Here is a 20,373-nt window from a genome sequence, read left to right as displayed (position 1 = left end):
TTCCTTGCAAATTTCAAATAATTTAATGAAACAATATCGATATAGCCCAAGTTTATACTCATATAATTTCATAAAAATGTATTCCTTATTTAATTAAGTCATTCTTTTTTTTTTTAACGCTGGGGAAAAGTTACTATTTATTTGGCTAGTGTTTATAGAGCAAATAAATAATTTTTTAGAAAGTAGAGCAAAAATTAGTACCATTTTCTAAATACATATAAGGTAATACATATAATTATCCAATTATTGAGAGACAAAGTTTCTGAAGCTCCCATTACATCTTTTGTTATTTCACCTTATATAATAGATAATAATCTAATAAAGAAAATGACTAGTCAGTAACAAGTTTTTAATCTGTATTAAAGAAATTATTAACACTTATACATAGATAGGAAGAAGAGCGTATAAGTCTATAGTGATAAAAATAACTCACATCTTATCTTTTGCCTTCAGTTTTAATTTTTAATAACTTATGAAACACTAGTCCAAAATTTGTTAATAACCAGACATTTTTTTAATAAGATCATTATAAAATAAATAAGCTAGTTAATTATGTATTAAAAAAAAAAATAAAGTTGCTACCCTTATAAGAGTAAGGGATGAACACAAAAATACTTCATGATTGATAATTTGGGAAAAACATGGTCTAAAAAAAAATACTTCAAAATGACTTTAATTTAAGAATGGTATTCATTTATTTATACAGTATGTTTGTAATGAATATTATTAATGACTTCTTATTTATCATATACTATTAGTAATCTAGAATAAAGTCTTTAAACTTCATCTAAAATTATTATATTTTCAAAAAGTATTATTTAGGTTTTAGAAGGGAAACAGAGGGGGTTAAGACCAATCCTAAATATAAAACTAGTTTAAGTTAAGATACCAACTAAACTCTAAAATATTAGTGAAAACATTTGAATTCAAATAATAATTTTACTTACATCACGGGTGCTTTTAAGTTTTCCTAGAAGTAGTGAACCTTTATTTGAGTATTTAGTTAAATTTTCCAAAGTTGTTGAATTCTAAAAGGAAAAAACAATAATTAATTACAATTAAAATTTAAATAAATTTTAATATAATATTTTAACATTAATAAAACCTTACATAAATTTCAAGAGTAGAAACATCATGAGTTTTATGACTTTGAACTAAACAATATGAACAAATATTTACTTCGCAAGTTACACAAATAAACTCAATAGTCTTAAAATGTTGATCACATTTCGGTTCAGAATTCAACACAATATTAATTTTATCGATCATTTCTGGAATATGTTTGGACATAACTTGATTTTCTGTATGTACCTAAAAGAAAAAAAGTGAATTGAAAAATTATTTTAAAACGTTTTATTTAATTGAATAAATTTTTTTTTAATTATACAAATAATTCCAATTTATATAGAAAATTTATAAATTAACATTGTAACTAAAGAATATTTGCAATTCAAAAATAATATAATATATAAACTAGTTAAATTTAATGCAAAATTTGTACAGAGTGTTTAGTAAGTAAGGAAACAGGTAAATTGTTACAATTAAAACAATAAAAACCTGTTTCCTTGCTTGCTAAACACTCTCTATAGATGTATAACAATGCGACCACAATAACATAAATATAAGAAATTACACTAAGATTCTACTAATTTTTTAAATTAATAAAAAAGTGTAGTTACTTCATCAAAACAACTATAACAAAATACTACATTACAGTGATGACAAAAACAATTTGCACTTCTTTGACACTTATCACAGACATCTATAAAAAAAATGATAAAAGAATAAATGTAAGTCTAATATACATTTTTTTTCATTCCTTTATAAAATACCATGAACACTTTCTGATGAATATGTGGGACAATCAGTCATTTTTAAGTTAGAAATACTACGGTGGATTTCCATTTGTTTTTTACATGTCAGCCAATAAACTTGGCCAATTTTATAATAATGCACTGGAAGATTTATTTTATTTTCATTATCAAACCTAAAAAAAAGAAATATTAAACCAATATACTTTTTTTTTTTTGTGAATTTAATTAAATTATTACTTGAAATTATCAACTTTTTCACAAATAAAGCAAGTTACTTCCGAATTTCTTTTATACAAAAATTTAACACAATTTCGACACATATCATGGCCACATTTCAGTAATAATGGAATTTTTGGTCCATTAATATCTAAAAAAAACAAATTAAAATTTTTTTATTGAAACAAATATATTAATAAATCTTATATTATAAATAGCATAAACATTTAAAGGAAAAAAGCAAAGGAACAGCTTTGTCAGTTTAGAGCCCCTCTTCTGAAATAATATTCTTAATACAGAGTAATTGATTATCAAACACTAGATTACTTCTAAAATAATAATAATATGGAGATTTTTTTTTGCTTATTTAATAGTATTTCTATTTTAATACTTTAATGATTATTTATTACAATTTATAAATTAATATTTTTTAGGTCTATCCCATATATCTTATAAGGGTACAAACTTTTTTTTTTTTTTTTTTGGAAACATACATTTTTAACTAGTTTATATAATAGAATATGACTAATCAATAGCAACTTTTGAGCCAGAAGTCCATATTTATAAATGTTTTTATACCTTGATGGGAGGTTTAGCATGGCAGAGTCATGTTCAAAATTTGTTATCAACTAGTTATTTTTTAGTTGGTTCATTTTCCAACAATTCTATTAATTATAATTATTTATAAAGAAATCTAGTGGCCATTAAATCAATCACTAAATGTATGCTAGGCTACATTAATTAATAAAAAAATATTTTAAAAATGAAATTGTAGGGAAATTAATTTATTTTAAAAGTGATGTTTCATTAAAAAAATTTTTATCTTTGATTAATTCGAATTGTAAGATAGTGAATTTAACCTATTTGTAAAATAAATTATTTTTTATATTTTTTATTTACAAAAAAAAAAAAAATCAAACAAGAAAATATCAAGTACTAATAATTAAAAACTTGGCAATAAGTTTATTAAAGTCAGTATATTATTAATGTGCATTTTTGAATTTATTTAATAGGAATTTTATAATTAAACATGATAAACCAGTATTTATAGGTTTTAATTATTAAATATAAACTTTGTTCTCTTTTTTATTTAAAATAATATATTACAAGTAATTGTGATATGAGGACAGCTAATGTGAGTGTAGAGGATGTGGAAGATCGTGTCTAGTGGAAGTTTAGGATAAGGGTGGCCGATCCCATCAAATAATAAAATTAGTAAAAAAAAATAACAAGTATGCTCTGTGTATATAATAATTATTTAATAACTACTAATTTCAACTTACCTCATCGTCAAGTAAATCATATAAACATTTCAAAAATCTTAATTAAAGTTAAGTTTTATAAATCAAATTAATTTGTTAATAAAAATATTTTTGAAAAATAAATATGACAATAAATAAGAATAAACAAAATTAAATATATAAAAAAATTAATCTCAAAAATTGTCTTAAAAATAGTATCTTATTTCAATTTTTAAGAAACTAGTAGTTATGACAATTATTATATACTCATGTTATAGCTGTTATTCATTTTTTGCAATTTTTATTATTTGTAACATATTGTTTGAATAATGCTTTACCTCCAACATAATAGTTCATTTTGCATCTACTGCAACATGGAACTTTCATACGACTCATCGTGGTTGTACAAAATTAGTCAACGTTTCAATATAAAGTTGTAAAATAGTATAAAAATGTTTTCCATTTTCAAAATCTAATCCCCATAAAGATAAAATCATATTAACTTAACACATTTTGATTAAACGGTTACCACATACTAACCAATTATTGGTCAATTATGTTGCCTATTTAGTGTTACAATAGGCTACATTGACTTCTTGTGATAATTATGACAAAGGCTCGTTACTTTTAAATATTCTAATTGTAAAACTATTTCATCTTTTAAATCCAAAGACTTGGTAGGGTCACGCTAAGTAAAAAAATAACCTTAAATAGACCGTATAGCCTACAACGCATGATAATAAGCCGGGAAAATTATGCGAAGCAAAGGGATTTACCAAAAAATATTGTTGAGAAAACCTAGTCAATTTCTAATAGAATTATATTTAGGAAATTTTACGTAGAAAAGAAAGCTGCTTTTTGCAAACCGTTTTGAGCAATAAAAATGAAGTTATAGCAAAAAATATTATAAATGACTATAGTTATTTTAGATAAAAATTCTTATTTTTGATGCGAACCTTTAGATCCACGTAACCATTCAAAGCGATCAGTTGTCAACGAGAGACAACCCTACCGCATTCAATACAGAGTTATCATAGTAAATATTAGGGCTTTTGAAATTAAAAAAAAATAGAGGTGTTCGGCATATCATAAACCTCATGATTCTCGCAAAATAAATACAATATTGGGAAAAAAAGTTTTTTTTTAGTTACATATATTTCTTGATTTAGCAGCTATAAATTACTTTTTAGAATTATCCCTTATAAATGTATAGAAGTGTCAATGTTTTTTTTTAGACGACAATGTACATAATAAACTAGGTTAGTTAATAAATAACGATGGAATCAAGAAAATAACTGGTTGATAGTAACTTTTGGACCAGTACTTTGGATGTTATTATCAATTTAATGTAAATACTGGAAGTGAAGAGTGAATGCTGCTATTTTTAATATTAGTTATTTACCGGTGGGACTCTTCCTCCTTCCTAGATATAAAAATGAGAATAACTTCTGAAGTACTGGTTCAAAAGTTGCTTTTGAACAGTTATTTTCTTAATTAGATAATTTTCTATTTCATAAGATAGTTAAACTATATATGTTGCTTTTAAAAAAATTAAGTTGACACCCCTATAAGTTATAAGAGATGATTTTAAAAAGTAATTATTAGTTAATAAATCAAGAGATTTATGTAACTAAAAATCAAAATCAATTTTTTCAACATTGTATTGTATTTTAATCAAGTGGTTCATGATAAACCGATCATCCATATAGTATTTCTGATAAACTGCGTGAATGCATTTCGCGTGAAGACCATAAATAAAATAATAATTATAACTCAGTCTATGGCAACAATACGTTATGAGTTGGCCGACCTGACGTCATGAATATCTGTTGCTGTCGCGCTATTGCCTATAACCGAATACTCTTAACGGACAAGCTAATTGAAATAACTTATTTCTTGTTAAGTGCCGTTATTAAACGTAACCTATTAGCTTGCTTTCAATTATAATAATAATAATATAATATTAAAAAAGAGTGATATCCCAACAAAAATACTCCGCAAAATAATTATAAAACACAGTTCTAAAAGTTGTAAAATTATTTTATAGTAGTTTTTAAACGATGTCAAATGTAAAAACGGTAGCATAGAGGGGTCGCGGCACAGTATGGATGTGGCATAATTTGGATAAGTATAGATGATAACTGACAGTGATTAAAATCACTACCATAATAAACGTTTCCATGTATCAAAGAATATTATTCATTAATGGCGTTATAAATACCAATTAGTAATAATAGTAAAAATATACGAAATTCTGATTATTAAAGTAAGGTGGGAGGCGGAAAAATAGTTTAACCAAAGAGTTAAATACGCAACTGTTCCCAGCGAAAAAGTGTAGAATCCCCGCGGAAGTATTTCAAATCATTAATGTTGTTAACTAATATTTTAAATGCTTGGTTCATTAATTACTATATACATTTCTAATGATCAACAAGTGCGACATCGTGACAGGGCGCCCCAACCGGAAAATGCGATATATTTTAATAAGTTATTATTATTATTATTATTATTTGGCATATTCATTTTAAATAAAAATTATAAGATTTTTTTTTCTCCAAAATATAAAAGAAAAAATAATCCAAACAAAAGTTCATTTTTTCTGTTTTAAAGTACGAACGGAACTAATCCCTTTTATTAAGGAATATGTTAATCAATGCTTTTAGTATCATAATTCTTCTTCTTCCTCCTCGCCTTAATCTCAATTACTTGGGGTATACTTTAGTATTAACATGAATAAAATTCTAATTTATAGTAATATTAATGTTGGGTTAAATTAATATTTTTATTATTTGTGTTAATAGATAGCACTAGTGTTTGAGATATCAGTATTGCTACTCCGCCCAATTGTATTTATTAATCATCTGTTCGTGATTGTGATCTATGTGATTAGTGATTGCTTATCTTGCGGATGACTGTAAAATTTGGCCATTGTATTGTTGTTAGTTAACAGAAATCGCTTCCTTAACTTTTCTATTATTTGTCGTATGACTTATTTAATATTACATTAAATTAATATTCATCAAATTTACACATTAATTACAGTAATATGTTATTTTATAGAAAATAAAAAATAGTAATAACTGCTAAATAATTGTTTAACTTTGTCTTTTGTGTACAGAATTTGTGGTTGAAAATTTTGTACATCTTTATCAAACAAATTATGTGCGTATAAATTATTTTCTTTAATTTGTAAATTATATTGACCTGAAATAGTTTTATATGAAGTTTTGAAAGAAGTTAACAAAACACATGTTTTCAAATAATCTGTGAAATATTTCATTCAAAGATCAACTATTTGTACTACAATAGATTAGTTGTGTTATATTGTTTTCTATTCTCTGAAATTTTCTTTAATCTAATTTTACTCAATATTATCATTTGCGTTTTATTTTAAGTTAAATAGATAATTAAATAGCATCATTGTAAAAGATTTTGATTTGGTAATTTATATGTATTATTAGTATCAAGGTTATTTTCTAATCTATTAGTATATTGTGAATAAATAAATTATACTTGGAGATATTTGTTAAAGCAAAATTACTATTTAATTTCTTTTGCAGGTGAATTAATATTTTGATGGAGTTTTTAGGACTCAAAACATACCTAATTTTTTTCCAAAATGGCAAACAAACCATGGAATGCTGTTACGTAAGTTGATAATTATACTATAATATTTAATTCATCTTTCAATTAAACCCTTGTAAACATCCCATACTTAACTTTTTTTTTTATAAATGTATTAAAATATAGTACAAAGTTACATAAAAGTAAAAGTTACTTTACTTATAGTTATCTGTTTAAACTGTTTTAAAATATTTTCATTGTTTTATGTAGTTCTGTTAATCAATGTGTTAGATAAAAATGAATGATAAAAAATTCATTACCTATACTAATTCAATTTTTTTTTTTGTAAATTCTTATTGCATATAATTTGATAAGTGTTTTGTATAAATCAGTTGATAATTTTAATTGTTTGTAGCATCAAATTTATTACCAATCTATTTATTAACATAGATGTGATGTGGTTTCTTATCTAGTTATTACCTTACATAAATTCTATTAATTTAAGTAGAAGTTTTCTAGAAACACAATTGTTTAAATAGAAATTATTTCTTTGTTTGAACTAAATGTGGTGTTTTTTTTAGCTGAATTGATATTTTTTAAAGTAGTAAAATACTATAATTATAATTTTAAATTAGTATGTTAATATCCTATATTTTTAACACGTTATGGTTAAAAAATCAAACTACAAAAGAATCAATTTGAACTTTAGTTCATACATACATAATTAATTGAAATATCGATACCTCTGAATTATTTTGTTATGATTAATTACGATTTAACATTTTTTTTTAATATATACATTTAGCTGTTTTCTAATCTATTAGAATGTAATTATCAAAGTTTTCTAAAAAATAATATTAAGTTTCATTGATTGATGGATAGATATTAAAATATATGTATTAAAAAAATTTTAACTCCTTTTTTTATTTTGGGTAATATGTATAAATTTAAATTATTTTTTTTACTTATTTGATATGATAACAAAAAAGAATTGAAATTTTATCATTTAATATTTGGGAAAGATATTTTTTATTTTTATGATGTTTATAAGTATGAATAACTTAACATTGTTACCTAGTTTTTCTGCTGATGAGATTGCAATGAGCCGTTGTAAATCACCCGTTGGCTCATCAGGTAGCAATCGAATAGTACGACATGAACGAGGAGGTTCTGCTGATACAGGCCTTATAAAAGCAGATAATTTGTCAAGCTATGCATCAAGTGAGGAACCTAATCAATTTGGCAACAATGAAGAAGACAGTGTAAGTAGTAAAATATTTTGTACAATATTATTTAGATGGTTTTTATAAAAAAGTGATCAAGTCAAATACTGTTGTTTTTAGTTTCTTCATTAATTTTTTTTAAAAAATTTTCATTGTTATTAGCAGTATCAAAGTAGTTTCTTTTGGTAGTTTTTTTCTATGATTAAATTTAAAAAGTCCTATTTATCTTAACCTAAAAATTTTTTGTTTTTTTGGTTTTCTGAAAAATTATCAGTTTACACTTTAATATTTTTTCATAAAAATTCTCCATTAATCTCATATGTAAAATAAAAAAATTAGAAGAAGTCTCTTATAACAATTTTCAAGATCTAATAATTAAATATTTTTAAAACAAGAGCAAGTTGTTAATAGAAATAACAAAAAATAAAAGTGGAACTATTTTACAATTTTTGTAGTTGCCCTCTTATGAATCAGTAAAATTATATGTCTTAACACCCCTTTTATGATAAATAATATTATGTAATTATAGTTTATTTTTTTAATATAATATATTAAATTACAACAATTATAAAATAATTCTACAGATAATTTGTACAATATGTAGATGATTGATATAATGAATTATAATGTCTTACTTTTAAGAAGTTTAAAGCTTCCACCAAGAAGTGAGAGTTTCTCAGTCAAAATTATATATTATATTAAATTAAAACATACAATTTTATTTAAATATACCATTATAAGTAACAACAGAAAATTATTTTAAAATAAAATGTATTATGTTTATAATCAAGTGTAAAATAATTGAATTGAAAATTTATAGTAAAAAAATTTAATCAAATAATACGATTAAAATTATAAAAATTTTATTTATTTTCCAGTAAAGTATATTGATAATCTAGATTTTGTGAAGTAATAATAATAATAATAATGAAATTTAATGACATTTATAATTAATACCTTTTATAAAGAATGTTTGAATTTGTATACAGGTAAAAGTAAGAAATTACAATACAACATGAAAATATGAGAAACATTAAAATTAATATATTGAGTGTTCAGTAAATAAAGTGTGTTTGGACATTTAATAAGAAATACAAAAAAAAAATTTAATTAATTGCACTTTTCTAAGTTTTAGTAACCTATGAAAATCAGATTAATATTTAAAATTAAGTTTTGCCCTTGAAAAATTGCTGCCTTATGTTTATTTTGTTTACTGGGAAAATTGATACTGAATTAAGAGTTAATATTTAAACTTTTTTTGTTTTAGACATGGTTATTTTTAATCTTGTTAATTTTTTTTTCTTTGAAAGAATACTATAGCAACATATCTCAATAGCAAAGATTAGCTACTTAGATTCTGATAATCTTTATTCAGAATAACTGTTTTTGTTTGATGTGATAATTTATAAATTTACTTGAAGTATCATTTAATTTAATTGCATTTAATCATAAGTTAAATAATTTTTTTAGGATATTTTCTATAATTCTTATGGCACATATAATGGAGGTGAATTAACAGATGATGCAGATGGTTCAAAAACTAAAGCTGCAATGGATCATGTGCGTTTAAAAATTGGACGTACAAAAGATCTTATACGTAGTGAGCAAACTGCTAGAGATGGTAGGAAAATTTATTTTAAATTAGAAATAATATAATGGTTAACTTTCAAATATTTTATATTATAGACAATGTAAATGAATATTTGAAACTAGCGTCAAATGCTGATAAACAACAATTGGCTCGTATTAAATCAATTTTTGAAAAAAAAAATCAAAAGTCTGCTGTTAATATTTCGCAGTTACAAAAAAAACTTGAAGCATATAATAAAAGATTAAAAGACCTTGAAACTCATGGACTTACGACATCACACCATTTAAAACAACCTAAAGAAATGTTAAGAGATGTTGGTCATGGTCTAAGGTAAAAATAATTGTGTAACAGATTAATTAAAGAATAATATTTAAATCTTTATTATTTAGGCATGTTGGTGGAAATATAAGGGATGGTATTTCTGGTCTTTCTGGGTGAGTATTGGTTAATTTAGTCAATTGTTTTAGTGTAAGCTTGGTGAATTATATTTAATAATTAAAAATCTCATATAAGTAATTTTTAAATAATTTCAAAAATAATTTTAATATGTTTGTATGATAAAATTAGAATTTATATTTACTTATTTTATATTATTTCTCAACAAAGAATACTTATTCCCGCGGAGCAAGTTTGTACAGGGGACCATGAACTCTTGCTCTGTGCATTTAATATATAATTTTAAGTAATTTCTATATAGTAGAAATTTAGATTCGTGTGAAAAAAATCTACACTATAGATGTTTTTAAATTTATGTTTTAAAGCTGTATATTTTTTTATTAAAATATAACAAAAGAAAAATAAAAAATTTACTTAAAAAACTAAAAAAAAAATTTTTTTTTAGTTCATTTTAGTAGAATAATCTGTAGTTTATTGATGGCATAAAGCAATTATTAAAACATATTTTAAATTCTTCTCCATACAGTTTTACCAATCTTAACTTTTCGCTCAATATTTTTTTGAATAATTTGTTTATGTAGTGTTAAACTTAGGACATTAATATTGCAGCATTTGTTTTTGGTGGTTTTTTATCTGGCTTCTAATTAAGTATCATGTATTTCATAATCACATAAAATAAATAGCACATATTATTAATTTAACTACGTGTTATATTGACGTTCAATCAAAATATTTTACTAGTATTCAAAAAATATATACCATCAAAGACATATGAGTACAACCAAGTTGTTTGCTATTTCCTTTTACCTACAATGTGTTTTTCTTTTTGTGTTTGTTACCATCTTTTCTCAGCTTTCATCGAACCAATTTTATTCATTGATACATCAAAAGATCACAAATTGATCTAGTTGGGGAATATCCATAAAAAATGTACAAAATTTTAATTTCAAAAATTGGTAATTTTCGACAATTTTTATTTTATTATCTTTTTTCTTAAAACTACAATAACTTTTTTAAAAATTAACAAATCAAAATTACTTTTTTAAAGTTACTTTAGGTATTTATCTATCATTTGGTATATTTTTTGTGAAAATTGACCAATTATCTGTGCACTAAGAGGGTTTCAAATAGTAACTTTTCCACAAAAAATTAATTTTTGAAAATGTTACGGGAATTACAATAGTTTTATTTATGTTTTAAATTAATTAATATGTAATATACTTTATTTTGAGAAAAAAATTTGACCTCTGACTTGTCTTTGTGGTGAAAATGGACATTAAAGTTAAAGATAAAAGTACAATATTTGTGTAAAAATTGGAAAATTATAAAAGAAAATAATAAATTGGTGTATAAAGACTTATTTGAAAGTGTTTATATGAAATATGTGAACTCTGTATTGGCATATTAAGATAGAGGTGAAATTTTTCTTAATTATTTTTGGAAAATATTATTTTGACTTTAAATTTCTAAAACTTTGAAATATTTTTTTATTTAAAAATATCTTAAAAGTTGACTGTTTTTGCAATTTTTTCTTAATTCTTTTTGATGCAATAAAAAATTTCAAATTTGTTTGACTTTTATCTCATTTAGATTGAATAACTTTAATGAATATCAAGGACCTCATCACTATAGACTCCCCTTATGAGAAGGAATTTCTTGTTCATATTAAAATAATTTTACAATGTGGTTTTTTTTGTGCTCATCACTCATTTTTCTCAGCTCTTACTTGGCCAAATTTTTTCAAAGATACGTCAAATTATTACAAATTGTATTAAGTTAAAGATATTACCCTCAAAAATTGAAAAATTTTCCACTTAATCAATTAAAAAGTTACTTAACACTCATTCTCCACATATAGACAATTAAAATCATACATTTCTAATGTTTTTAAAGTACTTCTTGTCAAATTTGGTTTGTATGATAATAGGATTCAACTACAAAAGTAAATAATTTTACTTAGTAATTTATTAATTTTTTAACTCTATTTATGTGTGCTACTACCAGTCTATAATATTCCAAATTTTTTTGTAACATGTTGCTATATAAATCATAAATTTAAAAAAAAAATGGTATTTAGTTTCAATTGAATTTAATAATAGATTTTTACTATTGTAATCAAATTTTATAATATTACACTCAACTGAGTGGATTTTTTTAAGAACTTTTTGATTGGTTTTATTTTATTTAAATTAAATCATTAAAATTAATTAAGTTGTTTTTTAATAAAACTAGGAGATCTTAGTCTACAAATTAGATAGTAATATTAAAAAGATAAATTAAATTAGCCCTTCCAAATTTTTCCATTAAGTTATCTCACCATTCGAAAACTGAAAGTATTTATATGATTTCTATTGAAATGATTTATTACGGTAAAAATGCAAAAAAATTACGATTTTAAAGAAATATTGATTTTTTTTCATAAATTTACTGTATATAGTAATTATAGTACTGCATACTATCTTAACAGAATCATTTTTTTAATTCTCATAAAATTTCCTATTTAATAATGGGGATTTTAAACTTAAAATTTGAGCTAAAAAAGAGTTATTCTAAAAATTTTAACCTTATTTTATTATAAACTTTCATAAAAATCAACTTTAAAGGACCCAAAAATAGGTTAAAATGATATTTTGTACCAATTATTTTTAAAATATTAAAAATCAAGATAAATAATAATTTTTTTTTTTTTCGTTTTTAATTACTTTTTTATATGTAAATATCTTTTTGTATATATCATTTTTTACTAATATGTTATAATCTCAAAAAAAAAAAGGTGATAGAAAAATACTATTTGCAAATTTTAAATTGCATGAAAAATGAGACTAGGAAAGTATATTATGGTCTCTAATGATAAATACTTGTGGATCAGTGTATTTACTAATAAGTAACAAACAAATTAAAAAAACTCAGCATGTATCCCATCAAAGGTTTCTTGAAACGGTTTGACTCACCAAATTTTTTCATAAGGCTCCATGTTTTATTGCTGGAGTGGTTAAAGTCTAGATTTTCTGTTTTTTTGCGCCATCTTTGTCTTCTTTTTAAATTCAAGTTGTTAATTAGCTCATTCCCTACGTTAGTATCTTTTGTTTTTTGAATCCTGAAAACAGCTCGCTAAATGTTTCGTCCTAACCTGGTATGAATTGCTTCCTGAAGCCTCTTAGGTATGTGTTTTTTGCTACTAGTTTTATAGCTTCCACAAATAATTTGTAGCTGTCTGTCCTTGGCAAATCCAGTCCATTTTACTTTTCTGATAATTCATCTTGGTTTTGGGCTTGATCTAATTATTGGTATCTTTAGGCCATACTCTAGGACCACTGGTCAATGTTGGCTGCAAGAGAAGTCGTCAAAAACGCGGCGAGATGTTATGTCTGCTATGGTTTGAAGATTTTGATATTATGCTCAGATCAGGTGTGTAATCCTTTAGCCATCTTGCTACCTGGAAAGTTCCCTTGTCCTTAATACTGAGGACAAGTTTAGATTCATTATGATTAACCTCTCATATAATAGATCTCCATTTTCATAATTTTCCTCATAACTCCACATCATATTGTGGCTATTAAAGTCTCCTACATAAATGGCTGGGTGTTTAAAGATATTCATTAGGTTACTTTCCCATTTGTTGTTTGGCGGTTTACACTCGTTTGTTACTGTCATATTACATATTGTCGTGGTTAGTATTTGTATGTTTTCCGAGTTGTCTTTGTGAACCACCCTTGTATTAACGATGTTTTCTTTAACCTATGTAGTTATTCCATACTGTTTGTGGTATATTGCTCCAATCAGTGCATATCCTGCAATGTAGCCTCTTTTTTGTAAGTCATTGTCATCTTTTGTGTGAGTTTCTTGTAAGGCAATTACATCTATTCTTTTCTTGTTCATTATTTTGCTTAGAACTTTGCACTTCACTTTAATGTTGAAATGACAAATCCTAAGATCTTCACTAACATTAAGCATCAAGTGGTCCTTAAAATGACCGTTTTCAATTGGCATTACTGTAATTTGCTGATGTTGACTTGAAATGTTTGAAAATGATTTCATTGTCTGGTTAGAAGAATTAGCTAACAGTATGCTTAAGGGTAATATCATTGTCTCCAAAGAGTACCAAGAATGTACTCTAAAATTCTTTTACTAGATTAAATTGCACATTCTGCGAGGAAGCTCCTTCTTTGCCCCCCAGCTAATAAAATTATTTTTTAATTGAATGATACAATAACGGATTTACTCCTTTTGTTGTAAAATTTATAATTGTCAAAATTAATCTGTATTAATTAGAAATAAAAAAAAATATTAATATTATGTTGTAATATCGTGGTAGGTCTGTTATGTCAAAACCACGGGAGTTTGCTCATCTTATTCGTAATAAATTTGGCAGTGCTGACAACATAAACTCAATTTCAAGTATATGAATAAAATATTTTGTTTTAAAAAATCTAACTAAAATTATTTCATTTTTAAAATACAGAATTTTATTTAGGATCTAGTGAAGCAGAATTAACAGAAGATAACAGTGATCAGAGCAGTCGAAACCACCATGGTAGTGCTACACTACCTGGAGGAATAGGTCTTCACACTTCTACTAATAATGGGGCTGTTGTATCACGTAGTGAAGATGGTGCTTCAGAATGCAGGTAATTATTGCTGAATTTCTTTGGGTTCCAAAAATAATTCTGCTAGGTATTGAGTGTACAAGAAATATGTAGGAATATAGAAATCATCTGATTTATTTAATATTTACTATCATTTTATCAACAACATAGACTAGTATTTATATTTCATAAAGTAATCATATACTATTCAAATTTTGCTTTAAAAAATCCATTATGTTGTATCAAATATCAATAATAGGGTTTGAAAATTAATGATCCAATAAATCTTAAAAATTTGCTTCTAGAAGTTACAAAAATTACTCTTTTAAAGTGACTTTTAAGTAGTAAATATTTTAACTGTTTAAAAAGAGATATAATGACCAACAATTTTAAATAATACAAAAGAAAAAAAAATTATAAATTTTTTTATTAAAAAGTCATTTTAAAATACAAAAAGATAATATTTTTAAAATACTTATTGAAAAGTTGTAATATAATAAGATTATATATTAAAAATCTTCTAAAAAATTTTTTTTTATTCTATTTGTAAACCACATAAAATGTATAGGCATATTATTTGCCCTATTTTTAGATAATTAAAAAAAAAAAAATGGCAAAAATGTTAAATAAATTTCTGAACCATATTATTAATTCTTGTGTAAATGATAAAAAGAATTAGTTCACATCTTTAATTTAAAAACTAGTAAATATGACTGATTTATTTATTATTGTATACTTTTTTATAGTTCTGTTACTAGTGAATCAATACCTCCACGCACAAGTCAGGCACCACCTCCGCCAGCATCTGCATCACCATCATTAGAACCAGTTTGGGCAGAATTAGATCACTTGCGCTCCAAAATAGAACACATCAAGCAATTAGTGTCTAAAGATATTGCTTCATTAAATCATTCCCTACAAGAAGAACGTTTTCGTACTGAGAGATTAGAAGAGCAAATTAATGATTTAACTGAACTGCATCAAAATGAAGTAGAAAACCTTAAACAAACTATTACAGATATGGAAGAAAAAGTGCAATATCAGAGTGAAGAGAGACTTCGAGATATACATGAAATGCTGGAATCATGTCAAACCAAAATGTCAAAAATGGAACATCAACAAGCCCAACATCAACAGTATGTTACCTTAGAAGGCTTAGATAATTCTAATGCACGAGCTTTGGTTGTAAAATTGATAAATGTATTACTCACAGTACTTCAAGTAGTATTACTTCTTGTGGCCACATTTGCTGGTATTCTTATGCCATTTCTTAGGACTCGGTTACGAATTCTTACTACAACTGTAGTTGTTGCAGGACTATTTATTGCATTAAAACAGTGGCCAGATAGTGTTAGTCTGAGTGACTATCTTATAAATCACGGTAAACAGGCCTTTTTGTCGTTAAAATAAATTTTTATGATACTTCTAATTTATTGCTTGACACTATATATTTAGTGGATAAAAATTATAATACTATATTTACCATGACAATGGAAAAATAATTATAAAAGTATTAGGATACAAAATTTTATTATCATATACAATTTATATTAATGTTATTTTGGAAAAAAGACAATATACTAATATTCTCTTGCCCTATCATGACATGTTTTTAATTAAACTAATGTATTATTTATATATTTATATTTTTTTTATTATATGATTTATATTGTTTAATTTATTTGATGAATTATCAGCAATATTAAGGTTACAAAAAAGCTACAATACCTTATGGTGATAGTGGTTACAACGAAATAGTAGAATTTCACTATTGAATTTCACAATTATTTAAAATGTATTTTCTATTCAACATTATATATATTTTTTATTTTTTATATTTCTATATTGATTTTAATTGTTATATTTTGCCCCACATTCATCCCATTTAAATTTAGATACTAGTTGTGATTTATTATTATTTTATATTATTTATTAATGTATCTATATATGAATTTTTTTAAAGTATAGTTCATAAATTATATAACCAATTTATACGTTTTAACATATTAAGAGAATTTCGTAAGGAATTATTGTGTACTATTAATAAGTATATTTTTATGTATTTTTGATAAATGACATAAAAATAAAAAATAAATAAATTGTATAAATCTATCATTCTATTAATATTAACACTATTATAAATATCAATTATCTGAACAGATGTATATTATGTATTACAATTTGAAAAGATTCAAAGAAACTATATAGAAATAAAACATATGGTCATATTCTAGATATTTCTCAACAAAATACTTTGTTTTGAAATTCTATTTATAAGTGTAAAGTTTCAAAAAAGTATAAGTAAGTAATTTATTATGTTTTAGAGTTGTTTAAGTCGTATTGCACATTTTAAGTTACCTTAATTTTATTTTAAAAATTTAACCTTGCAATAAATAAAAAAGGTAATTATTTCAACTTTGTCAAAGAAGTATTCTGTATTTTTGTAGAAACATTTTTTAAATTAGGGTTTAATTAAATAGAACATGTATTCTCCATTCGAAAGTTCCTGTATTTCTTTTAATTGTTTAATTTAATGATAATCTGATGTTAATGTGATAAAAATTAAGGATACTCAAATTGTTTGACCATTCTTAGTTGTGATGCAATGTCGATTTTTTTAGTGTAACAAATTATGTTTTTTAGTATTAAATGTTAATGTAATAAAAAAATATGCTTGTACAATAAAAAAAAATTAAAATTATAACTGTGAATTATTTGTAAAATTTTATGTTAGATTAAATCTTCTTTTATTAATTTTATTTTAATGTTGTTATGATTTTAGCTATGACGCGAAACTAGGAAGGTATTAATTCTATTATAATGTTACTAGGCTCCGACCCAGACCCGGGGCCCTATGAGCCTTATGCGCCTTCGGCTCGTAAGCCTCTTCGGACGAGTCATCATAAGTAGGCAACTGATTCCGGTAAGGGTACCCGGCTACGCCGGACACGATAAGTGTTTTGCAGAAAAAATGTTACATCAGAATCAGTGTAACAAAAATATATAAAAATGTTATTATTAAAATCATGAAAATTCAAAAAGAGAATATAGTAAAATGTATTAGGTATAAGGTTGACGATTGTTAATGAGGTATTCCCTTTAGGCTTATTCAAAAATTATTTTAAGAGGGTATTTAATATTTTTTACTTTGTTAAACATGTTATAGAATTTTTTTGCTAAAAATCAAAGTAATGATGAAAAAAAAGGACATTAGGTCCTTATTTATTAGAAGTTGCCTAAAAAAAACTTGATAGCGCTGGTTCAAGGAGGGCCCATTTCTCCCTTAAATACACCCCTGGTATACACAAAAATTATTAATATTCTAATTATAATAATTGTGTTTATATTAGAGAATAATTACAAAAAAATTTAGCAGGTGAGACTATGTAAAAAATTTAATTTTGATAAAAATATTGGTAACTGCGATTTAACGTTGGACAGCATAGTTGTCACAGATGAATTCCAATTTAAACGATAAACTAATAGACTTATATATCATATATGAGAAAATAAAGATTATTAATAATGTACTGTTCTGAAAAAAAATCGTTTTCATGTCGTAAAGTGTCGCAAGAATTTCGGGCGGCGCGCCCTGGCGTCTCGAGCGCATGAAAAAAAAAATGCTCGTAAAACGGTGAAAATTTTTTTATCATATCTCAGNTGCTCGTAAAACGGTGAAAATTTTTTTATCATATCTCAGGAATGTCATTGGGCGGGTATGGTGAAAATTTCAAACCTTAAGTCGTAAAACGCTGGCGTCAGCGAGAGTTTCTCGAAAACGGTCGAAATTTTAAAACAAAAATTTTCCGACCTTCGCCAATAATTTTTCCGGAGTTTGATGACCGAGTACTTTCGTTGAAAAAAAAAATTTTGAAAATCCAATTACGCTAAGTAATTTTCCCAGAAAAGCGTTTTTTTCTTTGTTCTATTATATAATAAGAAGATTTATTATTTTTTTTATGTCGTCTCTCGTATTCTCATTTTTTATTGGACCAATGCTAATAAGAAATAGGTAGGCCAAAATAAACCGAATCATATTTGTTAAGATATTACTTTCAAAGCTCGAAAAAACCCATCTTTTTTAAGTGAAAATATTTAAAATATTACAATAGCTGATTTTTAACTTAAAAATGATGTACGTTAGTTGTTTGTAAAATGTTAATTGATTTAAAAATTTTTAAGCATTATATGGCTATAATAATGCATTTTAGTTTATGTTGATTTATTAATGATTGAACAATTATTTTCTGTGAAGATTTAAATTTTTGAATTTTTGTTAATAGAATAATTTTTATATCAAAAATTCTCTACAATACTACATAGTTGAATTATTTTTTTACGATTGACTTAATTTTAATTGCATTTTTTTTTAGATAAATTTACAAGTTTTTATTTTGAACATATTACGATAGCAATACAAATCAGAACCATAACTATTCAATTTAAAATAAAATCTGCTAAATTTTTTATGAAAGAGAATGAAATTACAATTGTCCTATTTGTTTATATCTATTTTTAATACTTATAAGTAATCGCCATTTTTGTATTTTATAACATATTTAGAAATGCTTTGCAGAAAAATAATTTTGCATTGCAAAATGCGAGTATTTAAAATGTTTGGGTATCTACTTAGGTTGTCTTGGGTTAAGTAATGTATTTTGTTTAATTAATAAAATATAAAATAATTGTTAGATTAGATATAATGATTTAAAAAAGTATTCAACCAAGTATGCTGTTAATTATTTAGAAAACTTTCATTTAAAGATTTGTACACATTCATTTTAATACCAATTCTGAAAATTAAAACAATATTTTTATTAGCAAAATTTTTATTTTTATTTATATAGTGAAACAGGGTCATTGTAAACGATTGGCATAATTGCATTTTTTTTTTGCAAGTTTTATTTCGAATTAATTTAATACGATAACAATACAAATGAGAATCATAACTATTCAATCTAAAATAATATTTGTTAAATATTAGAAAAAATATGAAATTACAATTATCCAATTTGTTTACATTTACTTAACTTCACCCTTAATGTCATTTAAAATATTACTTTTCAAATTCATTAGTTGTTTCTTCGACTTTTGTAGGAGGTCATATCATTGCATATATGGTAGATTGTGGATTAAATCATGGCTTCACATACTTTCTGCCAATTTCAGGAAGATCTTCAAGTTTTACTTACGGTATTTTTTTAATAAGGTCCCTAAAGAAAAAAAATATACATTTTTTTAATATTTTGTTATAATAAGTAAAATATTACTGGTTATAAGTTTGTTTTAAATGTCGGTAATATAACAAAATTGATTTTGTAATTAATGAATCAACTGTATCTTCTTTACTAATCCTTTCATATAAAAGACAACCTTTTGCTGATTTGAAAAGAGTTTGATCCCAAGAAAATCCGCTAGATAAATGTTCAACCTAAAATCATAAAAAGATATATCAATGCAGAATGTGTTCTATAATAAATATAGTTTAAAAAACTAAAAAAAACACGATTTTAAAGCACATCAAACTAAAATGTTAAAAATAATTTTTTAAATAATTATGAATAAAAAATACTAGTATTATTGTTATAAAAGCATCGGGCGTTCAATATACGAAAAATATGACACATAGCACCCACGCTTTTATCACAATAATACTAGTATATTTTGTTCATAATTATTTTAAACTTATTTTAAAAATTATTTTTAACTTTTTAGTTCGATGTGCTTTAAAAGCGTGTTTTT

The 20,373-nt window shown here is 24.3% G+C and overlaps 2 protein-coding genes across 6 annotated transcripts in view; one reads left to right on the top strand and one right to left on the bottom strand.

The window, feature by feature from the left end:
* LOC126900876 (RING finger protein 17) overlaps positions 1-3,898 on the bottom strand; it is a 36,366-nt gene extending 32,468 nt beyond the window's left edge. The window contains exons 1-7 of one of the 2 annotated variants that reach the window (XM_050676882.1): positions 3,812-3,898; positions 3,610-3,743; positions 2,052-2,181; positions 1,833-1,987; positions 1,680-1,762; positions 1,111-1,311; positions 948-1,028 (exon numbers count right to left, since the gene is read on the bottom strand). In XM_050676882.1, coding sequence (XP_050532839.1) covers positions 948-1,028; positions 1,111-1,311; positions 1,680-1,762; positions 1,833-1,987; positions 2,052-2,181; positions 3,610-3,667 — 708 coding nt within the window. In that variant the 5' untranslated portion in view covers positions 3,668-3,743; positions 3,812-3,898. Of the gene's footprint in view, positions 1-947; positions 1,029-1,110; positions 1,312-1,679; positions 1,763-1,832; positions 1,988-2,051; positions 2,182-3,609; positions 3,770-3,811 lie in introns of those variants that run through there. The other variant, XM_050676883.1, reaches the window with a different exon arrangement.
* A 2,296-nt stretch (positions 3,899-6,194) lies between these two features.
* On the top strand, positions 6,195-17,390 carry LOC126900884 (transmembrane and coiled-coil domains protein 2). Of its 4 annotated transcripts, XM_050676899.1 has the most exons (10): positions 6,197-6,312; positions 6,390-6,433; positions 6,832-6,919; positions 7,914-8,097; positions 9,529-9,679; positions 9,745-9,979; positions 10,039-10,083; positions 14,361-14,443; positions 14,508-14,673; positions 15,378-17,390. In XM_050676899.1, exons 3-10 carry the CDS (start codon positions 6,891-6,893, stop codon positions 16,039-16,041), a joined length of 1,557 nt encoding a protein of 518 aa, XP_050532856.1. In that variant the 5' UTR covers positions 6,197-6,312; positions 6,390-6,433; positions 6,832-6,890; the 3' UTR covers positions 16,042-17,390. The 4 variants fall into 4 exon arrangements, with proteins under 4 accessions (XP_050532855.1, XP_050532858.1, XP_050532856.1 ...); XM_050676898.1 differs by having other exon boundaries at positions 6,195-6,433; XM_050676901.1 differs by having other exon boundaries at positions 6,196-6,433; positions 14,520-14,673.
* Positions 17,391-20,373: the final 2,983 nt, after the last annotated feature.

This window comes from Daktulosphaira vitifoliae, unplaced genomic scaffold, assembly GCF_025091365.1.
Source record: "Daktulosphaira vitifoliae isolate Bord-2020 unplaced genomic scaffold, ASM2509136v1 Scaffold_3, whole genome shotgun sequence".
Classification (NCBI taxonomy): domain Eukaryota; kingdom Metazoa; phylum Arthropoda; class Insecta; order Hemiptera; family Phylloxeridae; genus Daktulosphaira; species Daktulosphaira vitifoliae.
Note: the sequence above shows the minus strand (reverse complement) of the source record. Positions and strands in the feature narration are given on the sequence as shown.

Excerpts from the sequence above, each read along its gene's own strand:
- LOC126900884 (XM_050676898.1), top strand. The coding sequence starts at position 6,891 with ATGGCAAACAAACCATGGAATGCTGTTAC. Across the intron at positions 8,098-9,528 it reads GCAACAATGAAGAAGACAGT|GATATTTTCTATAATTCTTA; the intron begins GTAAGTAGTAAA and ends TAATTTTTTTAG. Across the intron at positions 9,980-10,038 it reads GATGTTGGTCATGGTCTAAG|GCATGTTGGTGGAAATATAA; the intron begins GTAAAAATAATT and ends TTTATTATTTAG.